At 42.2% G+C, this 22,945-nt stretch overlaps 1 protein-coding gene across 2 annotated transcripts in view; it reads left to right on the top strand.

Moving 5' to 3' along the window:
* Window positions 1-22,945, top strand: part of pard3bb (par-3 family cell polarity regulator beta b) — a 256,037-nt gene that overhangs the window by 150,742 nt on the left and 82,350 nt on the right. For both annotated transcript variants that reach the window (XM_046845136.1, XM_046845137.1), the window contains exons 17-19: window positions 1,864-1,908; window positions 16,380-16,589; window positions 21,439-21,664. In XM_046845136.1, the coding sequence (XP_046701092.1) occupies window positions 1,864-1,908; window positions 16,380-16,589; window positions 21,439-21,664 (481 nt within the window). The remainder of the gene's footprint in view (window positions 1-1,863; window positions 1,909-16,379; window positions 16,590-21,438; window positions 21,665-22,945) is intronic.

Raw genomic sequence — 22,945 nt, 5'->3', positions numbered from 1 at the left:
TAGATCCGAAATGAATATATATATATATATATATATATAACGTCCACAGTTTGATTGGAAGATTTTACCCAGTAGACATTTCACTTGCTGTCAGGATCTGGTTACTGATTTATTTTCCATTTTCATGGCACAACGGAGCACAGCTAGTTCTAGCAGCTCGACCGCAGTCATGTGTAGTTATACAGGCGGCACAGCTGCTCTAGCTCAGAGCCTCTTAATGAAACCTAAACCCTGTTTCAAAACGCACACACACACAAGCGTGTTTTCCTGCTTTAAACACGTCCCAACCTTGCTACTGGAGAACAGGGGATTTCAGCTACTGGGACACTGACACGTGTTTTTCGGGGGAATATTAAACACGTTTGCTGGCGTGTCATACCACATAAGCGCAGGTCGGGCGTATGGGCTTAGGAAAAAACCGCCTGTGCAAAACGGTTCAAATTGTTTCCCCATGTCTCTGATTTGTACGTTTCATCGCAGCAGTGTTTTGTTTTTCCTCGCTCTTTCAGTGTCTAAAGCGAAAGCAAATCGACTTTCACGCTAGCAACCAGTTGTAGTCTCCCGCAGGGATATCAGCTACTACTAATGTCTTCTTCTATAGCTTGAACACAATTAACCACTTGAACACAGTCGTGTGTAAACGAACGCAATTGACGCACTAATCGGTGTGAATGTTGTTTGTTTGCTCTGAATGTTTCATGCTAGTAATTATATATGACTGGCTAACTCTGTTAGGTATTTACACTCAGCAGAGACACCGATATTATAATATTAATATCTTCATGCACATTAAGTATCTAACAGGACACAATGATCCTGTTTTTAATGGGAAATAATTGCAGGAAGTAGCAACAGGTCTGACTGGAAGACATTATAGATTATGTGCACTTATAGACCTGGTTTGAAGAATCATTTGCTTTACAGTGTGATACATTTATATTTATGGCACTCGGCAGGCGAATTATACAGAGCGACTTCTAACTGAGCAGTTAAGGGTTAAGGGCCGTGCTCAGGGGTCCAGCAGTGGTAGCTTAGTGGTGCTGGGATTTGAAATCACAACCTCCTGATCAGAAATTCAACATCTCTCATACTGAATTGTTATAGAATTAAGAAAATTGATTTAAATAAATTATAATATTTTGTTGCTGAAATTGCAGCTCTCCATTATAAAAGTATTAGCCCTAGTATTAGTATTAGCCCCCCCCCTCTTCTGTATGAGTAGTTGGTGTGTGTGTGTACAGACATATAGCTCTCTCTCTCTCTCTCTCTCTCTCTCTCTCTCAGAAACTCTTAATTTGCCAGACATGTTATGAATTAAAGGACCTTATAAGTATTAATGATTTAAATTGATTAATGATTAATGATTTAAACATAATGGTGTTAGATCCTTAAACCTTTTTATTTTTATTAATGTTTTTATTAATTTGTGTTTTACACATATATATCTAACAGCAAGACAAGCAAAAGTGTGTCTTGTCTAATTAAACTCAATTGTCAGTTGAATTTGCTTATCTGCTTGACTGAGTAACTAATTAAGCTTTTGTTTTTAACGCAGGGCCAATTTGTGTTGGATGACCTTTTTCTTCTTCAAAAAAAAAAAAAAAAAAAAATTACGGTTTAAAAAATGTTTTTTAAGCACTGATAGGGTTGTGACGAATCAGGAAGGGGGCAAAAACACACACACACTTATGTCTACAGTTTAATCAAGTCACCTTTAGCTTATGTTATTGATTAGAAAGCTTACAGCTGGTCATGTGCATGCAATTAGCAGTCGTTAAAATGAAACCTGAGTATGTGCACAATTTTCCTCCCTGCCCTAATCTCTCTCTCTCTCTCTCTCTCTCTCTCTCCTCCCTTTTCAAGTTGTAGATGAAAGCCAAGCGGGATGCCTGGTGGGGCAAAAGTCAGGTAAGGAATGCATGCACACAAGCACTCACAAACACAAACAGCTGTGTCCAGGCAGTTGTCTCGTGCCTTGTTGATGGAGGGCCTTCGTGTGTTGTGACGCTGATGGACGGGGGACTGAGCTCTGAAGCTCTCGAGCCGACCTGCCAATCAGGCCGTATAGAGATGCACGCTAAAAAAAGCATATCCCGAATGCCTGCATGAATATTTTGTAGAGCTCGCGCATGAACTCCGAGCGCTTCCACACTCATTTCTGTTTGTATCCATTCAGTGTTTTCTAATGAACCTAATTGCTCCAGTTCCTCTAAATATAAACAAGCAATTTAAGCAATGTTTCTGAGTGGGGGGTTCTTCCTTAACAAACCAAAGGTTCAGATGGCTTGATTGTAATTACAGTGTTTACGTCAGTCTGTTAAGACCTTCCCATTTTTCTTCTAGACGTCTTCAGTAAGCGCTTTATGCTAGCCAGGGTTGTTTTGCCTTACTGGTCATGAAGTGGGAAACTATCATGCATGGGTCACCGGTCCATCACGAGGCACACACACACATTATTCATAGAGGTATTTTAGATATCTCGGTGTGGGAAAACCAGAGAACCTTCCACATCCTTGACACATGCTGGTAGCTTCATTTACATTTTTGTATTTGGACTGAAAGTGATATGTTTGGTCTGGGGTGAAAACTGTTAGAAAACCCTCATACAGTCATGGGAATCTCAAGTTCACGCCAGTCCATTGTTTGCTTTATAGGTTGGGAAAACATGTAGCCTGATTAGTAATGTCATGTCGCTTTCCAATTTTAACTTTGAGCAAAGGTGTAAAAAGACGCATTGAGGTCCACAGATAACCCAAATGCAACAAAATCGAACTTTGTTTTGGGCATTGTGGAAATGGGGGGGAAAATTGGCCAACTGTTCTGTGAAGGAAACCCACAGTGAAGACGGCCTGCTTTAAACAAACCCAGAATCAATCTGGTGTAAGCAACTCATTTTTTTGTATAAATAAATAAATAAAAACATGCCCTTAGGCTGAAACAAAGCAAAATCAGTCAAAATTTGCATTTTGAAAAAGCCAATGCAGTTAAAATCGAAAAAGGCCACAGGAATGTGGAAAAGGAAACTGCCCGGTAGCTATTTTGTCTTTAACACACCTACACTGTAACCATCACAAATTTGTGAACGTTGGTAATAAAAAAACAAGCGGGCATGACTGCATCAGAAAGAGCGGAGCTAATCCTACAATAGCTTTTCTGTCACTCCGACAGCCAAGTAAACTGCTGTAATGGCCTGGAGCGTAACAAGAGGGTTTTCTCAGTGACGTCGTAGAAGTCTGAATGCAGGTGTGCGCATGTATGAGTCCAGTGCGCTCGTCTGTGTTGGGTGTGAATGTGTGCGTTATTGTATGTTTATAGACATGCTGAGTTTCTGCCTGATCTGATAAACCTGCACGTGTGGTCCACAAGTTGACCACGTTTTCACCAGATGTTTACCCGGCTCTCTTCATCCCTCGTTTTCTTCCTGCGCAGCCTGGACTTCACCTGGGGCCCAGCTGCAGTTAGAGTTAAATGATGGAGATGATGGTGCAGATTAAAGAAGGGAAGAGGAAAGGGCCTGAGGGTTTTCCCCTCGCATGTATTTCTTCTCACCTGCAGCCAGAACGGGCTTCGGTGCAGGCTGTGGCTTTGATATATTTGAGATCGAAACCCCGCTCCTGGTCATACATCTCCTCACCTCAGTGGCCATGTATCACTCCTGACTCCTCTAATAGTAAAGGCGCTGCACACCTTCACCGAGTCTGAAATACAAGGAAACGCGGCAGGGTGAGAAGTCCAGATTCTCTTCCCAAATCTTTGTGTATTTTATCATTAATAATAAAAAGTGATATTACTCCTGTTTATTCGGTTATGCGTCTTCAATAACGGCTTTATCTTGGTCTGAGTTGCGGTGGATCCATTCGGGAATGTGTCCCGAACGGGACACGAAAGGTTCACACAAAGGGCAATTCATCTTAACCAGTCCACTTACAGCCATGGTTTTGCGAGGAAACCTGCATGGACATGGGAAGGACATCCACCAAAAACTATACACAAACTGTAACGTCATCTCAGGAATGAAGCTCTGAATCTGTGAAACGCAAGAATACTTGTTTTTTTTTCTCTGTGTTTTGAGCAGATCACTGATATTCATATTATAACACATACAGTATGAATTACGAAGGGCTTGGACATGGTATTTATTATAATGGCTACTGATTTATATGAAATGCTCCTCAATTTACAGGCTATTTCTTTTTGCAAAATGGTATCAATTTTACAAGCAAGGGAATATAAAAGACACCCCTGGGATCTCACGCGGCTCTATCGTTCTCCACTGTCCTTTTATTCAATTAACAGCATTTCCATTTGTGATGTTTTAAGCACCGAGACGCAGCAACTTCGATGATCCTTCTATCTGTAGCATTTCCGTTTCCATCGAGACACCTCTGTAGATTTTCGGGACCGGCCTTTGACTAATGGCTTGCTTTTCTCTTTTGGCATGTGCGATTTTTTTTCTTCATGCTTGCAGTAAAAACAGACCTGGTAATACTTTTAATAAAACAATCCATTCTTGTGTAGATTTACTGATGCCCCTGCTAATGTTTATTGACAGGTCGGTGAAGGCTTTGCTGACTAGGTGGCTTTGGTGAAATGTTGGTGTACAAAATAAAAAAGGCCCCAAATGCCTCTTCATGAGCTTTGACGTATTTAATTATCAGGATAGTCTTAAGAGCCTTGGCTTGCTTGCTTTTAATCTACCTAAAACCACTTCAGTGCTGTTTCTCCCTCTCTCTCTTTCTCTCTCTCAATCGAGGCCAAGTGTCATGTGATTTGTAGCCTCAGAATCCAATTCCAATCAAAACTGTGTTACACCTTCCTCTTAGTCCTGAATAATCGCCCTGTGGCCGAAGGAATCGGGCCGTTTTCAGCTCTCCATTGCGTTTTAGTCTGCTGAGGGAGACTGATGATGAAGATGTAGCTTGTGTCCAATTTCTTCATGTCATACAGTACAGTACAAACCGACACTGTCCTGCTGCTTGCGTCTCTCCTTCGGTATTGCTTTTTCTTCCCTCCAAATTTCTCCTGCTCTCTGCAGCAGAAAACAGCTCTTCCAGTCACACTGTAGTGCTGTGGATTGGATTTATCAGTCGTTTGTGTCCTTTCTGCTGTGTTTGGGAAATGCAGTAAGCAGAGGAAACGGGATTAGATCATGTTACTGCGGCTTGTCTCATCAGAATAGACTTGTGTCTGAGAGAGGATAGAAAAGGTCTGTATGAGTAGTTGGTGTGTGTGTGTCTCTCTCTCTCTCTCTCTCTCTCTCTCTCTCTCTCTCGCTGCTAGTCTTTCAAAAACTCTTAATTTGCCAGACATGTTATGAATTAAAGGACCTTATAAGTATTAATGATTTAAATTGCCAGCCTATTATTCAGTCATTTGTCTCAGAGCATATAATTCAGTCACTGCTCTGAATTAATCAGCATCTACAGTGAAGCTAATAGGAAAGGTGAGTAGCAGCGAAAGTCAGGAATGTAAGTCTGAACCTGTAATGGTTTTGACTTCCGAATTTTTTTGGGGAAAGAAAAGTTCAAATGAGTTTAAATGGGGGAGGGGGTGACATCTGCTAACGTAGAGATGATCCAGAAGATAATGCGATTTCATTGTATAAGCAGTATTAGCAGACATTTTGTCCTTTTTGTACTACATCATTTTCATCATCGCTGATGTAGGATTTATGTGAATGTTCTTATTCATCTCTCAAATAAACAACCTTGTTTATTTTATTATTAAAACTACATATAAAATATAATCTCAAATGTATATAAAATGCCGTTGTCTTCAAGCTCTAAGCTACGAACTGCCGTTCTCTCCATGTTCCCCTCAGACTTGCTTATGTGTGTGAGTAAGACTGAAAACTGAGTTGCCTTCCAACAATACAAAGTGAATGGCATAGGAGCAATGCACCCTGGGAACTCCTTTCCCTCAATGCTCATGGCTGTGTGCACAGACCACAGGCCACAGAGCTTCAGTTCCAGAGCAAACACCCGACCTTCCCGCTCAAGTCATGGAAAACCCCATGCTCTCCAGGCCCAAAAACATTTCTAATGGAAATTATGATCAGATGATGTTTTTTTTTTCCTCTTTATAAAGGTGAAGGTAAAGGTGGTGACTAGGTGTTTTGTGGTCGGAGGAACGTCACATGAACATATTTGTACCGTAAATCATGGATTGATCCAATCAAATAAATCAGTAAGCTTGCAAATATCAATTTGGAGCTCACTGGTGTTGAGCTGAGATTTGGGTAATTCGTCTCCTGGACTTCTGACACCCGTTTACCTTCTGTTTTAAACCATCAGGCATCCTGTGTCAATTGTCGGTTTGACATTGTGGTCAACGCTCAGCAAACCGTTTACAAAAGAAGGGAGTATTTCTCTTTTTAGTGCATGACAGGGCCTTAAAACAAAAGGTGTGTTGGGACAAAGTGGAATTTGGTGGCGTGCGTGGAAGAATTTGGAAGGACGTTTCTGACTTCTCATTCATCTGAGGTTTATGGCATCCAGGACCTTACATGCAGGGACCTTCAGTCAGAAAGAGCTCATAATTAAAATGCACATTTTTCTCACTTTTAGTATGAATCACTTAACCTTAATCATTCCAAAACCACCTTCTCAAAAGGCACAGGAGCTGTTACTCAAAATCGCACAGGGACGCCACTGATTATGAATACATTAATTGAAATCGATAGACAACGTCCTATAAATGTACATAAACGCAAATACGAAAAGTTTCAGGTTGAAATGCTCTTTCATCCGATCACAACCAGGCGATCAGATTGTGAAGCTCAAAGAACAGACCCATAAGCATAAACGTTCATCTTTTGTAGCCTGTGTGGTTTAAATACACTGCTAGGTTGTTTAGATTCTGGGAAAATAGAAGCAAGTAAATCTATTAGAATATTACACCAGTTACAAAGCGAGTTCGAATCCCAGCTCCACCAAGCTCTTAACCCTCAAATCCTTCCCTGATCTTCAGTGCTCTGAATAAGACGTGTCCCAAATGCCATAAATGTAAATAAAGCTGAGGTCGTGGAAGTGTCCGAGGCCGAACACAACGCTGACACCGCTGCCTTTTTTTTGTTGTTTCCTGTTTTGGTTTTGATGGACGAGTACAAAACGGACATTTCTACTATTGACTTTATAACCATTACTATTTATTATTATTATTATTGATGTAAAAATCCGACTAATATGTTTCTTTTTGGGAGATATTCATATCCCATCTTCATCTAGGGCTCAAAAACTGAAAGCAAAAGCAGAAAGCACTCAATTTTCACAACCCGATATACAAATGTGGGTCAAATTGGTAGGAGGTTGAGGAGTAAAAAAGCTCTAACGGTGCCAATAATAAAAGTTGGCTTTATTTCTGCCTCACGTATTTAATATTTCAGTAGTTGGGTTACATTAATAGAATAATTCTGCGTGCAGCGATCATGCATTTTTAAAGGCGCTCCACATCCAGTTCGAGAATCTGGTGTAGTCCCTGTTTAGCAGTGCTCTCGTGCATGAACGCCATTCGAGACACAGCTTTAGTGCAGTAAGTGGTAATTGTGGGTGCAGTTCTGTGACCCCTCAGCTGACAGATGCTCTCTCTCCTGTCTCATTGTTGTTGGTGCATTTTCAAGCCATCTGCCCTTTGTCTAAAGAGCGCTCTGCAAAAAAAAAAAAAGAGATGTAATGAATGTCAAGCACTCGTTCACATCGAGGCCAGCGCAGTTTTAACAAGTGCCCAGTTTCAATGAAAAGCCGGCGTGAAAGGAGCAGACGCTGCTCATCTGTGTGTAACACGAGCCGTATTGTGTACTGGGGGTGTTTTTACCTCTAAGACACGTCACATGTTGCAAACGTCTTGGCCAAATCGGAGCCAAAACCACAGGCAGCCTGCGCTGATGACAGATTCGATAAGAAACCACAGTATTGCAAACAAAGCGTATGTACGTCTGAGCTCAGGGGGATAAGTAGAATCAGGCTTTTATGTACTAAAATTTTTCCTGCGCTCCGATTGGTCAGTGGAGCTGCGGTCGCTTTACTGAGCTTTCGGCTGGCCGCAGCGCGAGCTGCTCCTTAACTGCTTGACAGTTATGTTTGAGTCATTAGACTGTAAAAAGTCTCGCTTTTTCGGGTAGCGAGTGGAGAAAATTGCTGACAGGCAGGGAAAAGGGCGCCTGCAGATGTGTTTCCTTGCCTTTGTTCAGACAGACAGAGAAAGTGCTCGGGATCCGTCTGAGGTTTTTCACGCCGTGCCAAGAACACCAGCACATCCAGCTCAGGAATTTCTGTGGAAATAAATAAGCAGAATGAAAGTCTGTCGCTAAGAAATCTGAGCCCACCAGAGCATCAGGGAGATGAGAGACGGGGTGTGTGTGTGTGTGTGTGTGTGTCTCAGACAAAGATAAACATTTATAAATGGCGATTTAATGCTTGTTTTGTGATGCGTTTCAACGTTTGACACAAGTGTATCTAAAATGGGGAGGTTGCAAATCCTGACTTTTCTACAGTAGGCATGCATAAGGGAAAGGATTTTAGTTTTGTGTGTTTGTGTTGGAGTGAGGAGGGGAAAGGGATTTGTGCTGGATGGTAAGTGTGCAATTTTGTGTGTTAGAGAAAGATATCGATTGTGTTTATGACAGCTGTGCTGATGAAGTCTCTCCAATTCTTTACTTCCTTTGTGTCCGTGTCCTTTGACAACCTTCCTCCAGATTACTTTCCTTCTGAGTCGGCATTTTACACACACACACACACACACACACACACACACACACACCATTGCGTTGACTGAAAGACAGATGATTGCTGTCTGAGGCATAAGCTTGGGTAAAGAAATCGCATAAATCCCCCTTCCTCTCTCTCTCTCTCTCTCTCTCTCTCTCTCTCTCTCTCTCTCTCTCCTGTTGTCTCTCATCTACCATGTCGATTTCTTTCTGTATATGTATCGCACTGAAACTGAGATTTCAAAGCTTTTCAACTTTGAACATTAAACTTTGCATACACATTTTCCTCCACTCCTTTCAGACTGCTGTCCCCCCCTTTTTTTTTTCCTGTTCATTGTTTTGAGGATGTTGTCATTGTGACTGTTGTCTCCTGTTTTCCATTGTGGTGTGTGTGTGTGAGAAGACAGTGAGGAAGCCAAGCCATTTAAACTTAATCATGCAGGCCTTCAGAATGAAGGCCGTGTTTAGGAGTCAGCAGTAGTCTGATTTGTTCCTGCGTGTAATTGTGACTTTGAAAACAAACAGCCGTCAGCCAACCGAGAGCTCCTCTGTCATCCTGCTACTCTCTCTCTCTCTCTCTCTCTCCACCTCTTCCCAACTCCCCCTAACTGCCCACTCCCTCGCTTTGTCACTGTCTTTCTCTCTGTGTATTTTCTCTCCACTTCTCTCTGTCAGTAATTGAGAAGAAGTTTGGTGTTGATGTGAGCTGAAGGCCACCATGTTTGCTTGATTGGGATTGATGGATTAATTTGTCTAGTGGAAAGCCATCTGGGTGTGTAGGTGTGTGTTTGTGTGTTCTGCCATTTGCAGGTGTGTCGGTACTTAGTCTGCGTTTTTCCCCCCCAAAATGTTTTGTCGTCATCTCTCACTCTTTTTGCTTCAGTTCATTGCTCTTCATTACCAGGTTTGCCACCAACTTAGAAAACCTGCAAACGTAACATAGAAATGTATAGGCTAATTTTCCAGTCGTTTTAAAAAGCAATAACATTTCCTGAAAATCTTTTTAAATTAAGCTTCAAATATGTCTCTTTTTTTTTTTTTGCACAATATTTTGCCATTAGCTAAAATTGCACTCATTCAGTGTGGCACATTTTCCTCAGTGTTTTAATCACTTGTTTAATAACATGAGCAGCCCTTGTTCTAAAAGCACTAGCTTTCGCATACAGGCAATTATACACTATACTATTATACACAGGTATACACTATATGGCCAAATGCATTTGACCCCCTAATAATGTTTTAACAGCACACACAGGTGCACATATGCCGCTTCCATAGACTCGCTTTAGCAGCAGAATAGTTTGCGCTTAAGAGTGCAGTGACGTGGCATTTTTATGGGATCCAGGTCGTGAACTTTCTGCCCTGCTAAACAAGTCTAAGTGCCGGAAGTGTTAAATGGAAGTGTCTAGAAGCAGCGGTGACTTTGCCAAGAAGCAGCAGACCATGCAAAAGTCACAGAGCAAGACCAAGACCTGAAGCACGTAGCACATCAAAATCACCTATCCTTCGCTCCACCACTTCCTGCAAGCGGCAGCAGCACGAGAACTGTGTCGGGAGCTTCACGAGATGGGTTTCCATGGCCGAGCAGCTGCACTATTTTAATGCCCATTGTATTAAAATTAGATTAGATTAGATTCAGCTTCGTCAATGCACAAGTTTCGATACAAGGCAACGAAATGCAGGTAGCATGTAGCCAGTAGCGTGTTGGTAGCAGTGTCAAATATTTACATGTACAGGTTGGTAAGGCTTTGATATATGGGAGATATAAATAAATAATGGCAGATGAATGAACAATTTGAATAGCGAATATAAATAGGCGATTATATACAACGGGTACAGTGGGACATTGATTAAGTCATGTAGGTTGTAAGTGTCCACATCGTTTTGGCCACACACTGTACATTCATTTACTCTGTAATCGGTTCTCTACTTGAATTGGCTCGTTGTTGATCCATTTCCTTTTCTCGACCTCTCATGGTTTTGGTCTCCTGCTTCATCCTGCCCTGCATTTCTGATGTTGATAATGTATTTGTCTTCCTCTATTCCTACTCTTGTGTTCTTATATATAGGAGTGTGCCTCTTTCTCTCAGATACACCATATGCTGGTTTTCCTAATCCTGTTTAGTCAGTGCAGCAGAACTTTAAATAGTAGTTGTAGATGGCGATATATAGGAGGATTAGTGTAAAAGCTCTGTAGATCACTATGTCTGTGGGGAAGGTGAATAGACCCCCACTCCTAAACCCTGCAGTCCTTGGTTAGCTCCTGGGAGATGGATTTTATAAGGTTGTACTGGGGTGCCGGTAAACATCCTAGTCCATCGATCACCACTGTTTTCACAGTGACAGTCTCCCCGTCTTAGTGGTAGTGACCCCTCTCAGCCTTCCGCTCGCCACTAACTCAATAAAGGTGAACTGTAGTTATGAGATGTCTTTTTAAAAGTCTGTCAGCAGCAATTATAAGAGCAATACATCTCCTCCACCTTAAATATTCCGACAGACCGGAGACAGAAAGCCTTGTACTGCTGTAGCCGTCTGACCCACTGTGGATTCTGGATTTTTAGCTCTTCAAAGCTGGTAGTCTTGTTAGGAAGTGTGGATGGACAGATGGAGTTTAAATTAGCTACAGTTATTTTTCCTGTTGCTAAACACAAAAATGGATAACAGATATAAAAAAAAAAAAGGCAGTCATATCGATCTTCTCGAGGTCATTTTTATAAGACTGATTTTCAAAGATATGCTTGTGCATGTGGTCATGGGGGCTGATCACAAGATTCAAACACATTCTCATCAGTTCGATCCGTGGCACAAATACAAGCGCAGCGTGAGCTGTAGAGTTCTGTGTGCTGGGTCAGATAGAGATCACGCTTTCATCTCATGATGCCTCGCTAACCATTCAGCGCATGGCAGTAGAAAAGTAACCGTATTCTTTCTATTCTTCGTTTTTTGTTGTGTGTGTCTCATTAAGAGAAAAAGTACATTTGAAAATCCCAGAGCTTTGAAACAAAAAAAAAATATATATATATATATATATATATATATTTTTTTTTTTTTTTTTTCATTTTATTGAAAGCACTTTATATTACTTAGTAGTCATATTTCAAGGTTTTATTGTGATATTTTTACATGGTTGGTAAAAAATAAAACATTGTAGCATTAGATGTCACAGACCAAAGAATTCTTACTGTAACCCTTACTGTATCAGTTATTGTTTGCTGAACAAAAGCTATTTACCAGCATCTGGAAACACAAATACAACCTCATGAGCTGCTAGGAGACTCACTTTGTGAAACCGCTTTAAGCCCACCATGTATTTTTGACACTTTGTATTTAGCTTTTGGTTAAATAAACTAAGAATCCACTCTTTGAGTAAAATATTCAGAAAACCGATGACTGTACCTTTCATTGTATTGCGTTTTAGAGTTGATACTAACATTCTCGAATAGAAACAGATTTTAGATGTACAGTCTAAAAGGATCTGATTCACCGCATCTGAGAGTGAATGAAAAATTGGTATTTGAGAAAACTATTGTTAATTTATTGGTGTTCGCCCCCCACACCCCACCCTTTGGTATGCAATACATTGCATATATTATCTATGTATTAGGCCATGGTTAAGAACCTCAGGAACTTGGTTTATACTCTTTATGTGGGTGTCTATCTTCTGATTTTGAGTGAAAATAACAGGATTTAGACAGATGCAAGTGTTGTGTGTGTGTGTGTGTGTGTGTGTGTGTGTGTGTGTCCCGTAATTGCCTAGCTTATAATTGTTGTTAATGACACTATTCCATAATTGTATCAGAAAAAAGAACCGACTCTTCGATATTCAGTCTTGCCCTGTGAACAGAATTATGACTTTACCTTCATAGAAAAAAGTGCTGACTACCTTGGCAGCCTTTTCCTCAATCCAACAGACGGTGTGCTGATATTTTGAAACGTCCTTGACATTATATTGTGTTATATTTAACGATGTGCTGGTATACTTATCACCGGGACTTGGCGTTCTCCTCAGCCATGTCGTTTGAGAATGAAAATAAAAGCAAGTTACAGTTAGAAAAAGAAAAAAAAGAAAAAAAAAACCTCCTGTGTAGTATGTGGCTGTGCTCGGTTTGATGGACAGGAATGCGTCCCTTAAAGCTGTAGAGTACACAGTGTTCTGTTGTAAGAATGCGCAGAGGCAGACAGACGGAGGCGGAGGATGACAGAAAGTCCTCAGCAGAAACATCACAGTGACAGCCGACCTTTAAAATCCTGCTTTCTTTCTGGTGTCTTGTAAAGCTGGAGATGTTGTGCTCACAGTAGTGCACTAACAGGTGTAATGCGTTTGCCTCAGCTTTAATGGGGTTCCGCAAAACAAACTTGCACCCGCGCACACAAACGCACCCTGGTACGATCAAGTAACCTGCATTTAAAGTGACATTTTGCACTGTCAGCTGTTACATACCTGATGTGTGTTACACACACACACACACACACACGGAGATAAAACCAATGCATGCTGAAGTCCTTCTAGCTGAATTACCTCTTGCCCTTTCTCTTTAACACTGTTGTCATTGGTAACTACAGTAGGGGGAAAAAAAAGTTTCCCAGATATGATCTCTTCTCTTTAGTCACTCAATGGTTAAGTCAAGTTTATTTCTATAGCGTTTTTCACAGCTGACATTGTCTCAAAGCAGCGTTACAGAATTTAACAGTAAAGGTGAACAATGTGTATTTATCCCTGATGAGCAGCCATGGTGACTGTGACAAGGAAAAGCTCCCTTAGATGTTATGAGGAAGAAACCTTGAGAGGAACCAGACTCAAAAGGGGAACCCATCTGCATTTGGGTGACATTAAGAGTGGGATTTTAAATCTTTAAACAATACAGAACACTGGAGAGTGAGAACTACGTATGTAAGATTATGTCCTTTCTACAGCCCCATACAGTCATTTGAGGTTATGGAACCAGGAGCCACTGAGCAACTCATAAAATAGCTCAACATTTGCGATCATCACAGATCCAACACCAGCTTCTCCATGCCAGATCCTTTAAACACTGAGGTCCAGTGTCCAAACTCCACATGAAGTGGAATCCAAATGGCGCTGGTACGTCTTTAGACGGTTCGGGATGTTTGCGGGGTCGGCATCTACTTTGAAAGTCCTCAGTCTTCATGAGGTGGGTCTCAGCCTGTTATAGACTTTTCCACGCACTTCCTTCTTTCTTTCATGCAACCATCCAGTCCCTGGACAGCACCAATTACATCATCCCTAAAGGAGTAGTCCAGTGCGTTCAGCTGAATTTCTCTCCATCGCATCCGTAGAAGATGATGTTCTACACATTTCTCTGCAATAGAACATAAAACTCGAATCTTCCTTTATTTATTTACATGTGTATATATACTGTATATATCTAAAAATTGTATTGCTGTATAATGTAAATTCAAAAGCACTCATTACACTGGAAATGTTGCGATGTAATCGAACATCTAAGGAGAGTTCCACAAAAGCTGTTCTTATGTATATCCAGTGTTCTTGTGTATATCTTGTGTATATCCAGTGTTCTTGTGTATATCTTGTGTATATCCAGTGTTCTTGTGTATATCTTGTGTATATCCAGTGACACAGCAAGATTAATCAGGTTCGACTGATAAAACTATGTTGTATTATTTGAGGAATTCTATTTCACTTGCTGATTCACATTTATGGTATTTGGCATATGCCCCTAAACCAGAGTGGGTTACAGTTATTCTCTTTATACACTGAACAGGGCCCAGCAGTTGCAGCGGTGTAGTGCTGGGATTTGAACTCATCACCTTCAGATTTTCTGATCCATAGACCTTAACCACTTTTTACATTTACATTTACCGAATTTGGCCGATGCCCTTATCTGGGGAAACTTGCAATGATCTTATTCAAACAGCTGAGAGGTTGTGGGTTAAAGGCCTCGCACAGGGACCTGGCGGTAGCAGCAGCATTTCAACTCTCTTCTTAACCGCCCAGTTAGCTCGCTTCTTTGTATTCCGCTCTCTCAGGAGACCCGCATCTCTTTCTGACTTCTCTCCTCAAAACCAACCATGTCTGTACCATTCAAGCAGTCTACCGAGGAGCTCCGACTCCCCTAACACATTTCAGATGTATTTTTATATAGAGGGGGATTGAGTCTCTTCTCTTTCACACTGTCTATATGATGACATCTAATGCCTAAATATACAGTAATGCTGTCAGGTGAGTAGGTTGCCGCAGGTGCCCCACCCCCACTTCAGTTCACTGTTCAGCTCATTTTCTGTTCTTTGATAATTATTTTTTTGTTAAACCGCCATGTCAAGTTGTTTTATTCAATTTGAAAGCACTTCCCAATTGATTTGGGTTACTGTGATCTACAGTTTTACAACAAAAAAAGAAATACAAAGGAATAAAAAAAAACACTTCTGTGATGGTTCAACTTTTGATATTTCCAACACCGAAAAAGCTCTTTGGGAAAAGGGGAAATCTGGAAATCTCTTTTACACTCATCTTGTTATATGACAGGACGTGATGAAGCCTCATTACACTCCAAAAAACATTCACCTGCTCCAGGCTTTTGTTTCTGTTGTACATTATTATCCCAACTAATGACAGACCGAGCTCATCAGAAGTGGGGTTTTGAAAGGTTTAAAAACAAACGTGACTCTTTCCTACCTCCATCTGTTTGCCCCCACCTCATTCACACATCTCTGTCGTCTTGTTGATGCTTGTGTGCAATGTAGGCTATCTTGCTTTGCTCACGTTAGCAATGGCCATTCAAATGAAAACACTGCCCCCACTACCAGTTTTATTAAACAGCCATTAGCCGTGGCAGTGAAGGAGTCGGACAATTGGAATTCCAGCAGGGCGCAGCACCTGTCGATACAATGATTTCCTTACTTATGAACGAGTGTGTCACGGCGCTTCAGCTAATGGTTTTGGGTGCAGGGAATGGACAGCAGAACGACGGCTGGAGATGAGTGAAAGTAAGAGAAGAACAAGGAAAAGCCCTGATCGATGGAGGTACTGCTCTCCAGTTCAGTCTCCTCATTCATCACTTGCTGCCGAGCACAGTTTTTAAAAAGTCATTTTCATAAGAGGAAGAAAGCACCGAGGCGAGAGTGAGGGAGGGAGCGCTTAACCCTGACCGCCTCATTTCCATGCGCGTGCACTTTTCTAACCCTACATTTTTATTTGGACAAGAAGCCTGAACTCTGCAATCCAAATTAGCATAAAGTCTCAATCTCACAGTCGGTTATTTTACGTTATGCATTAGCCCTTTATTGCACCGGACACATCCTTACTTTTATATTAATGATGGCAGTTTTGAGAGAGAGGTTTCTTTTTTTTTTTTTTTTTTTTACTAAATCCATGTTTACTAAACCATCCTGCCACAGACAAGCCAAACACTGCAGTCCTTATTAACTTGTAACTCTGTCATGAGCGGGTTTTGCCTGGGGAGAATGTTCGAGCTATTGACTCTGTATCTTTAATCAGCGTGCATACTGAATTACTAATGTGAAGACTAATAAATAACGGATAACATGCAAGCCAGAGTTTTTTTTTTTATTTCTCCAAGAGCTAATGTGTCTTGATTTTTTTTCCTTGGTTTTCCATGAATATTCTGTAGACTTAAAGTGCCTATAGTGTAGCATTTTAATTCCATGTATATTCTCTGCATCTCTTCTTCTTCAGCTTTCTCTGGTGTGGAGCTGGGTCCTACTCTAGGCCTGAAAAAGTCCAGTTCTCTAGAGAGTCTACAGACGGCAGTGTCCGAGGCTCAGAAGAACGACCTGCTGCTCTTCCACAGGCCTCGAGCTCACATGGTGAGGGGCCGCGGCTGCAACGAGAGCTTCCGTGCTGCTATTGACAAGTCATACGACGGCCCAGCGGAGGAGGACGACGGTAAATGCCATTTTAACAGATTACTTTAACCCAGTTTGGCTTAAATGCTTTGAGCCACATAGTAGCAATGAGTAGTATGGTCTATTGGAAGACCCTAGACAAATTGTTAGCTTTGATTCTGTGCTTTGTAGTGTAGCGTCGCTTCTCCTCAATATACTTTTGTGTCTCTGCGCACTGCATTGTCACCTCCGCTCTCCTATGCTTGTATAAGAGGTGGTATCAACAAGTTTCGAGAGTAGCTCTGTTTACAAGAAAGTACTTTCTTTATCTACATTTACACATCATCACCTTCAAAATAGTTCTCTTGCACAGCAATACAGCGCTCCCAGCGTTCCTGCCACTTCTGGAATGTGTCCTGGAAGTCTCCCTTTCGAAGCTCGTCAAGCTCCTTCTGCTATTCATGATGGATCAAAGCAGCAAGCCATTAAACCGGAATTTCATCTTCGGGATGAGCCTGAAGTCCGCAGGAGCAAATCTGGCAAGTGGGGTGGGTGTGGAAGCAAGATCATCTCGTTTCTGGTGAGGAGAGCTCGGTGAAATGGTGCGCACGTGGTCAGAATAGCAGATGTGGTAATGCACCTGGTCAGTGGAACGCTACCTTGAAGTTCGGTGCTCCCTGTGACTGTGCATGCAGCCTTGTGCTGCCATCTGTTGGCGTGTTACAAAACCTGTCAAGAAACTTTTTGATATCACCTCATAGCCTTTTTGGTCTGGCGTGTTGGTCATCTCAGTGCCGTGCTTTATATGTCATGTATTCCCTCTGTGCTCCACTGGGTTTGTGTAGTTTTTGTGTTTTGCTGCGTTTTTGGTGCTCTGTTTGTGCATGTTGTGTCCTGTGCTGTGCTTATATGTGCTCTCTTGACTCTGTATGTGCTTTGTTGTGCTTGTCTCTGATCTGTGCTATGCTTCAAGCCGATCGGCTAAACTCTGCACTCTGCCCGTGCGCTATGCAGTCTATGTGCTGTACAGTACACAGGTGCAGATGTGTCTTGCTGTGGTGTGCTCTGTTGTCTCTCCGCGTGTGAGCGCGCCGAGGTAGATGTGCTGTGTGCTCTCTGTGCTGTACTACTGTATGATGCTGTTCTGCATGTGTGTGTGTGTGTGTGTGTGTGTGTGTGTGTGTGTCCGTTGCGAATGGAAAATGAGGAGTTAAGTGAGCAGCTGTGTCCCTGTCATGTGTTTCCTGTTTTGTAGCACCAGTTTAATTGGCCATCCTGTGAGGGAGCAGAGAGTATACAGCCTGAGAATGACACGGAGAGAGAGAAGAAGGAAAGGGAGAGGAAGGGAGGAAAGTGTGACAGAACAGAGATGTTGCTCATTATGCTCAGTGTGAACAGGCTGGCTCTGACAGATACAGCACAGTTGAGGAACAGCAGTCTCAAACTACACACACACACACACACACACACACCAGTACTATGTATTCTACCACAACTGCACATCACCCAGGCCTTACTTTGAGCAAATAATATATGGATGAGAAATAGGCGCAGAACCATAAATATGCATTTAACCTCTCCTCGTATACCGCATGGCTTTTCTTAGGCATTTTCTTTGCCTTTCTGACACAAATCTGATCATAAACATGTAAAATGCTACATATAGATTAGTCTTCCCACCTCACTGCTGACACAAGTTTTCTTCAAACGTCTCCAGAGTTAGCATGCTGCAAATAAAAGTAGACTCGATGTACAATAAATCAGTGCTAAAACTTGATTGACTGCAGCCATGCAGAGGTTAATGCTTTGAACCTAGCATTATATTTAAGCACTTTTAGTACCTAGTCAACTCGAATAAGTGCGATAGCCGCTGGGCAGCCAGCAATGGATGGAAAGCCAGTCTTTTTTGTATAAATCTTTCCTTGGTTTTAGGAAAGACTGCAAATTGTAAAAAAAAAAAATTTTCAAACCAAAATCCAGTTTATTAACCGCTACGTTATGATAGATTTTTAACCGTCTTTATGATCTTCTCTCATTATCACTGTCACAAGACATTGCTCCCTGCTACCAGGGGTTGCCATCATTAAAAAATAAAAAAAACTTTGAGAAAAGACAAATTGGACATCGTTCAATAAAGAAATTGTTGTAGTTGAAGTATAAGGCATGGCCTTGAAAACCCCAGAGACCTGTCTAAAGTCTGTTCTGATTAGACGACCCTTCAGACCCCGTCTTCTTCACTGCAGCCCAGTCATCATGCCAAGGGCTCGTCTTTTTCACCCTAGCATTTATTCCCGGTAATATATCACCATAGCAACATTTCCGTGACGCTCGCTGTCCTTTTCTTCAGATTATCATCCCGATGCTTATAAACAGGACCTTTCATGAGCGAGCGTAAATTCTCCGAACGGTCTCGCATGCTCCCCGCTTTTAACACGCGCACGTCTTCAAAACAAACTTCACGAATTAGTTTTCTCATTAGCACAAGTTAGCATGATTTCTTCTTTTTTTTTTTCCTCTTTCCTCTCTGTCTCTCATTGACGCTGCATTCAGTGCGAACACAGCTGGTGTTTACCGACATGTGGAGATAGTTGGAGACAGATCATTCACACACATTCGCGCACACACACACACACAACACACACACACACACACGGGTTACAACAACAGCAGCAGTGAGAGGGACAGTAATTAGGCACATAGTGTTTCTCTCACATCTCATTAGTGTCCTTGCTACGAGCTGCTAATCCTTCCATGTCCAGAGAACAAGGCTGAAAAAGCAGCTAGTGACTCGGTGTGTGTTTGCACACGGATCTGCACATCTACACCTTTGACAGAGCTGTACTTCCAACCTCAATCAATCTTGCTTACACTCAAAATTCCATGTTGTCCTCTTCACATGTCCACCTGTGAGGAATTACGAGCGCGCTTCTCTCACATGCAACATGTAATAAGAGACGGAACGCGGCGCACGAGCGCTTAGCAATTCACCCTCCCTCAAACACAACCCGTCATGCCTCGGATATCAGTATGGAGAGCAACTAAAACAGGAATTAAGGGCAGGATTTGGTTCGCTTTGAAATGGTTTCCTTTGGATTGCTTTCAACTAGGCGCAGCTCAATTACAGCTTTGATATATTAGAGCATGCCGACGGCAGGTAACGCTTTCCGAGCGCTGTTGTCAAAGCGATCCTCTGCCTTCTTCCTCCAGTGACGATGCAGCATTTGTAAAGACCTCCGTTTGCCTGGCCCCGACGTCTCTCCCTTTCACTCGCGTGCACGCCGGCGGTTTAATAAGCAGGCTGCACACGAACAAGAACAAAAGCGAGTTGGGATGCGAGTTAGTGCTCCAAGAGATCTGTAGCAGTCCTTCGAGGACGCGCTGTATTTTTTGCATAATGCCGCCGCTTTGTTGCCACCGCAGCCATTTTTTTTCCCGATCCGTACGGATTTAAGCTGCTCTTCTACTGTTGTTTATGCAGAGTGCAGCCTTGGTTAGAGCTCCCATAGAGCCACCTCAGCCTTGATCCCAATGGCAAACCCAAACTTGTGCGCACAACTGCGCATTGCGGCTCAGACGGGAAGAGGTTTTTCCGCGGTTGCGTTCCCGTTTTATCTCTCGCGTTCAGACAGTAGCACTTTTAACTGCAGCGTCAGAACCAGGCTTTAACAGGAGAGCAGAGCCGGCGGCAGTTCTTCTTAAACGTTCGCAAAATGTACTTTTCTAACTCGCACTTAATAACTTAATGACTGATACTGTCTCAATTTCATAGACTGCACTCGGCGGCAGCGGAGAATAGTTTCGAGGCATATAGCAAGTCGAGCGTAATTCCAGATGCGGTATAACAGTATACGATGGCGTGCTCATCGTGCACCTGCTCCGATTACCACCCTGCCACCACTTCAACCCTACAGGGTGGCCACTCTGGGCTCCTTCATTCTCACCCACTTTTTTTTTTTCCTCTTTATTTCTGTTTTGAATGCTTAAACAAACTATAAATACTTTTCGAGGCCAGTAGTTCGGTGGACAGATGTTCAAGTTTGATGCCACTGGTTGTACGCACTCTCCCACATGCACACGGTATGGTTTTGCTACAGAGAACATTAACAGATGGTTGTGTTAATGGGCCTTTTTGGGAGTTACTCAGCCTTTCCTCTGTCTCCTTCTTCTCTCCCTTGAGGTCCTCCTCTTTAATCCATCCTTATCCTGCTAGTAATCTGTTTGAGCAAAAATGTAGACCTTTTCCTTGGAATATTCTACAGGTCTACACTTTCCAGCGGTTTTTCCTGCCACTGCACACATGCACTAACAAATTCACGGCATTGTCCCGCCCCACAACTTAAGAGCACACCGGTCTGTAATTTCCACGATTTTGCTTGTCTATACCTACAGTTATGCATCTGCTCAGTCAATAATCCTCTGATATAAAGTGCTAGAGAGAAAGAAAAATGTTAGCCAGAATGCATTCATATCGATTTGAAAATAGCTTGTGTAGGCTCTATGACTGCATCGATTCTCCCCTTGATTATAGAGGCTACTGCAGGTAACACCATTATTATGATACCGTGAAGCTTGAGCCTCTCAAAAAACTATTTATGCCCAAATCTCAGCATTGCTTAGTGAATAAGGGATCGAACTGTACATCTGGATTTCTGAACAGCTGCTTTAGCGCATTTAGGGATATAGTTTAAAGCACTGTACAAATAAAGTCGCTTTGAGATGCAATCAACTTGGAATCATTTGATTTCATAATTTGGTTCATGGAAGGTCAATATTACTACAAGCAATACAGTTAGAGTAATTCTTTTTTCTTTCCGTAGACAATTGAGGACAATAGGACATAAACGTTGAGTTGTGATTGGATTTTGGATTCTCTCTCTCTCTCACTCTCTCACTCTCTCTTTCTCTTTCAGATGAGGGCTCAGAGGCGAGCTCGGGACGGGACACCCCAGCCAGCAGCTCCTCACGCCAGGGGCTGGGAGACAACGACGATAACAAGAAAGACAAGAAGAAGAAAAGCAAAGGAAAAAAGAAAGAGAAGTTGAAAAGCAAAGGGAAGGACAAAGACAAAAAGAAGGCAGAGGAGGCCACCGAGGAACCAGATAAGAAGACGAAGAAGAAGGGATTTGGACTGCTGAGGTAGTTTATCTCTTTCACTCTATCTTTTATCAGTGTTTTTCCACTTCTTTCTCTCCTCAATGCTTCAGAACGGCAGATCAACGTGGTCGTGATGCATCGTTTGACCTGGATGGCTGAGTGTGATGAGAACGAGCTGAGAAATGGACTGTAATGGAGTTTGTTTCAGGTCACGCAGCGGGCTGGAGCCTAGAGCCAACATTACTGGGCACGAATCTTAGAGAGCAGGTCTGTGCGTGTGTGTGTGTGTGTGTGTGTGCGCGTGGTGCTACTTCTGTCAAACGGAGCATTCTGCCTTCAGCTCCATATGGCACATTGTCTGTGTGTCCGAATGCCGCAGTCTCTGCCCGCTGCCGCCGCTAATCTGCATGGCGAAGGGCACACAGGCCAACACGTCCACATGGCCATTCATTCACTTTGAGACTACGGCCGTTCTGCAGGGCGGAGCCACCGACCGAGGTGATGCAGAGGACACCCCGCATGATTAATTCAGCGAATCAGAGCGCGGGCATCCCAACCAGCTCCACCTAACGGGCAATTAACTTTTTAATTGTTTTTATTTGGCTGGCTACTGGGAGAGCTGAGGAGTGCTGCCATACGCAGCAGTGCTGCCACCATGCACACTGTGCACTCCAGCAGAGAAAGAGAGAAAGTAAACATGCACTCACAAAGTGAATCATATCAAGCAAATGGCTATATTGAAAACATTTTTTTGTGTGTGTGTGAATTTTAGACTCCGAAGATTTGTATCCAAAATGTCCAAAAGAAATTTAGCAATGGTGTAAAAAATCATAGATTAGATCACACATGGAATGCATTTGCATGTTCATAGCATACTAAATATATAATAAATATACAGTGCAAGTGAGACACAAGGTTCCCAAATAGCACTACTGTTATTGTAAAAAAAAAAAAAAAAACATACTGAAACCTACTTTTTAACATTATCACACTGGACCAGTAACATCTAGCAGGTGAACCTGAAGTGCAAATCAGACCCTCATCCAAAGAGTAGATTCAGAAACCTATGGCATTTAGTGCAAACCAATAATTGTGCTTTATTGATATCTCCAAATCCAAGATCACCCAACTCTGCAATATGGGCAAAAAGAAAGGGTGATGTTATGTGTGTTCTTTGCATATATGGCTGGAAAAAATCCCAATAATTTTGTCCACCATATGGACACCCGATTTTTCTAGCCACATTTGTTTCTTCCTCAAACTGCTACCACAAAGTTTGTACACTTCTTTTACTAGGAGACCCAAATCTGTTGCAGCATTGAC

This window comes from Silurus meridionalis, chromosome 3, assembly GCF_014805685.1.
Source record: "Silurus meridionalis isolate SWU-2019-XX chromosome 3, ASM1480568v1, whole genome shotgun sequence".
In the NCBI taxonomy this organism is placed as follows: domain Eukaryota; kingdom Metazoa; phylum Chordata; class Actinopteri; order Siluriformes; family Siluridae; genus Silurus; species Silurus meridionalis.
The sequence above is the reverse complement of the archived record's forward strand: the minus strand, read 5'-3'. Positions and strand labels throughout refer to the sequence as shown.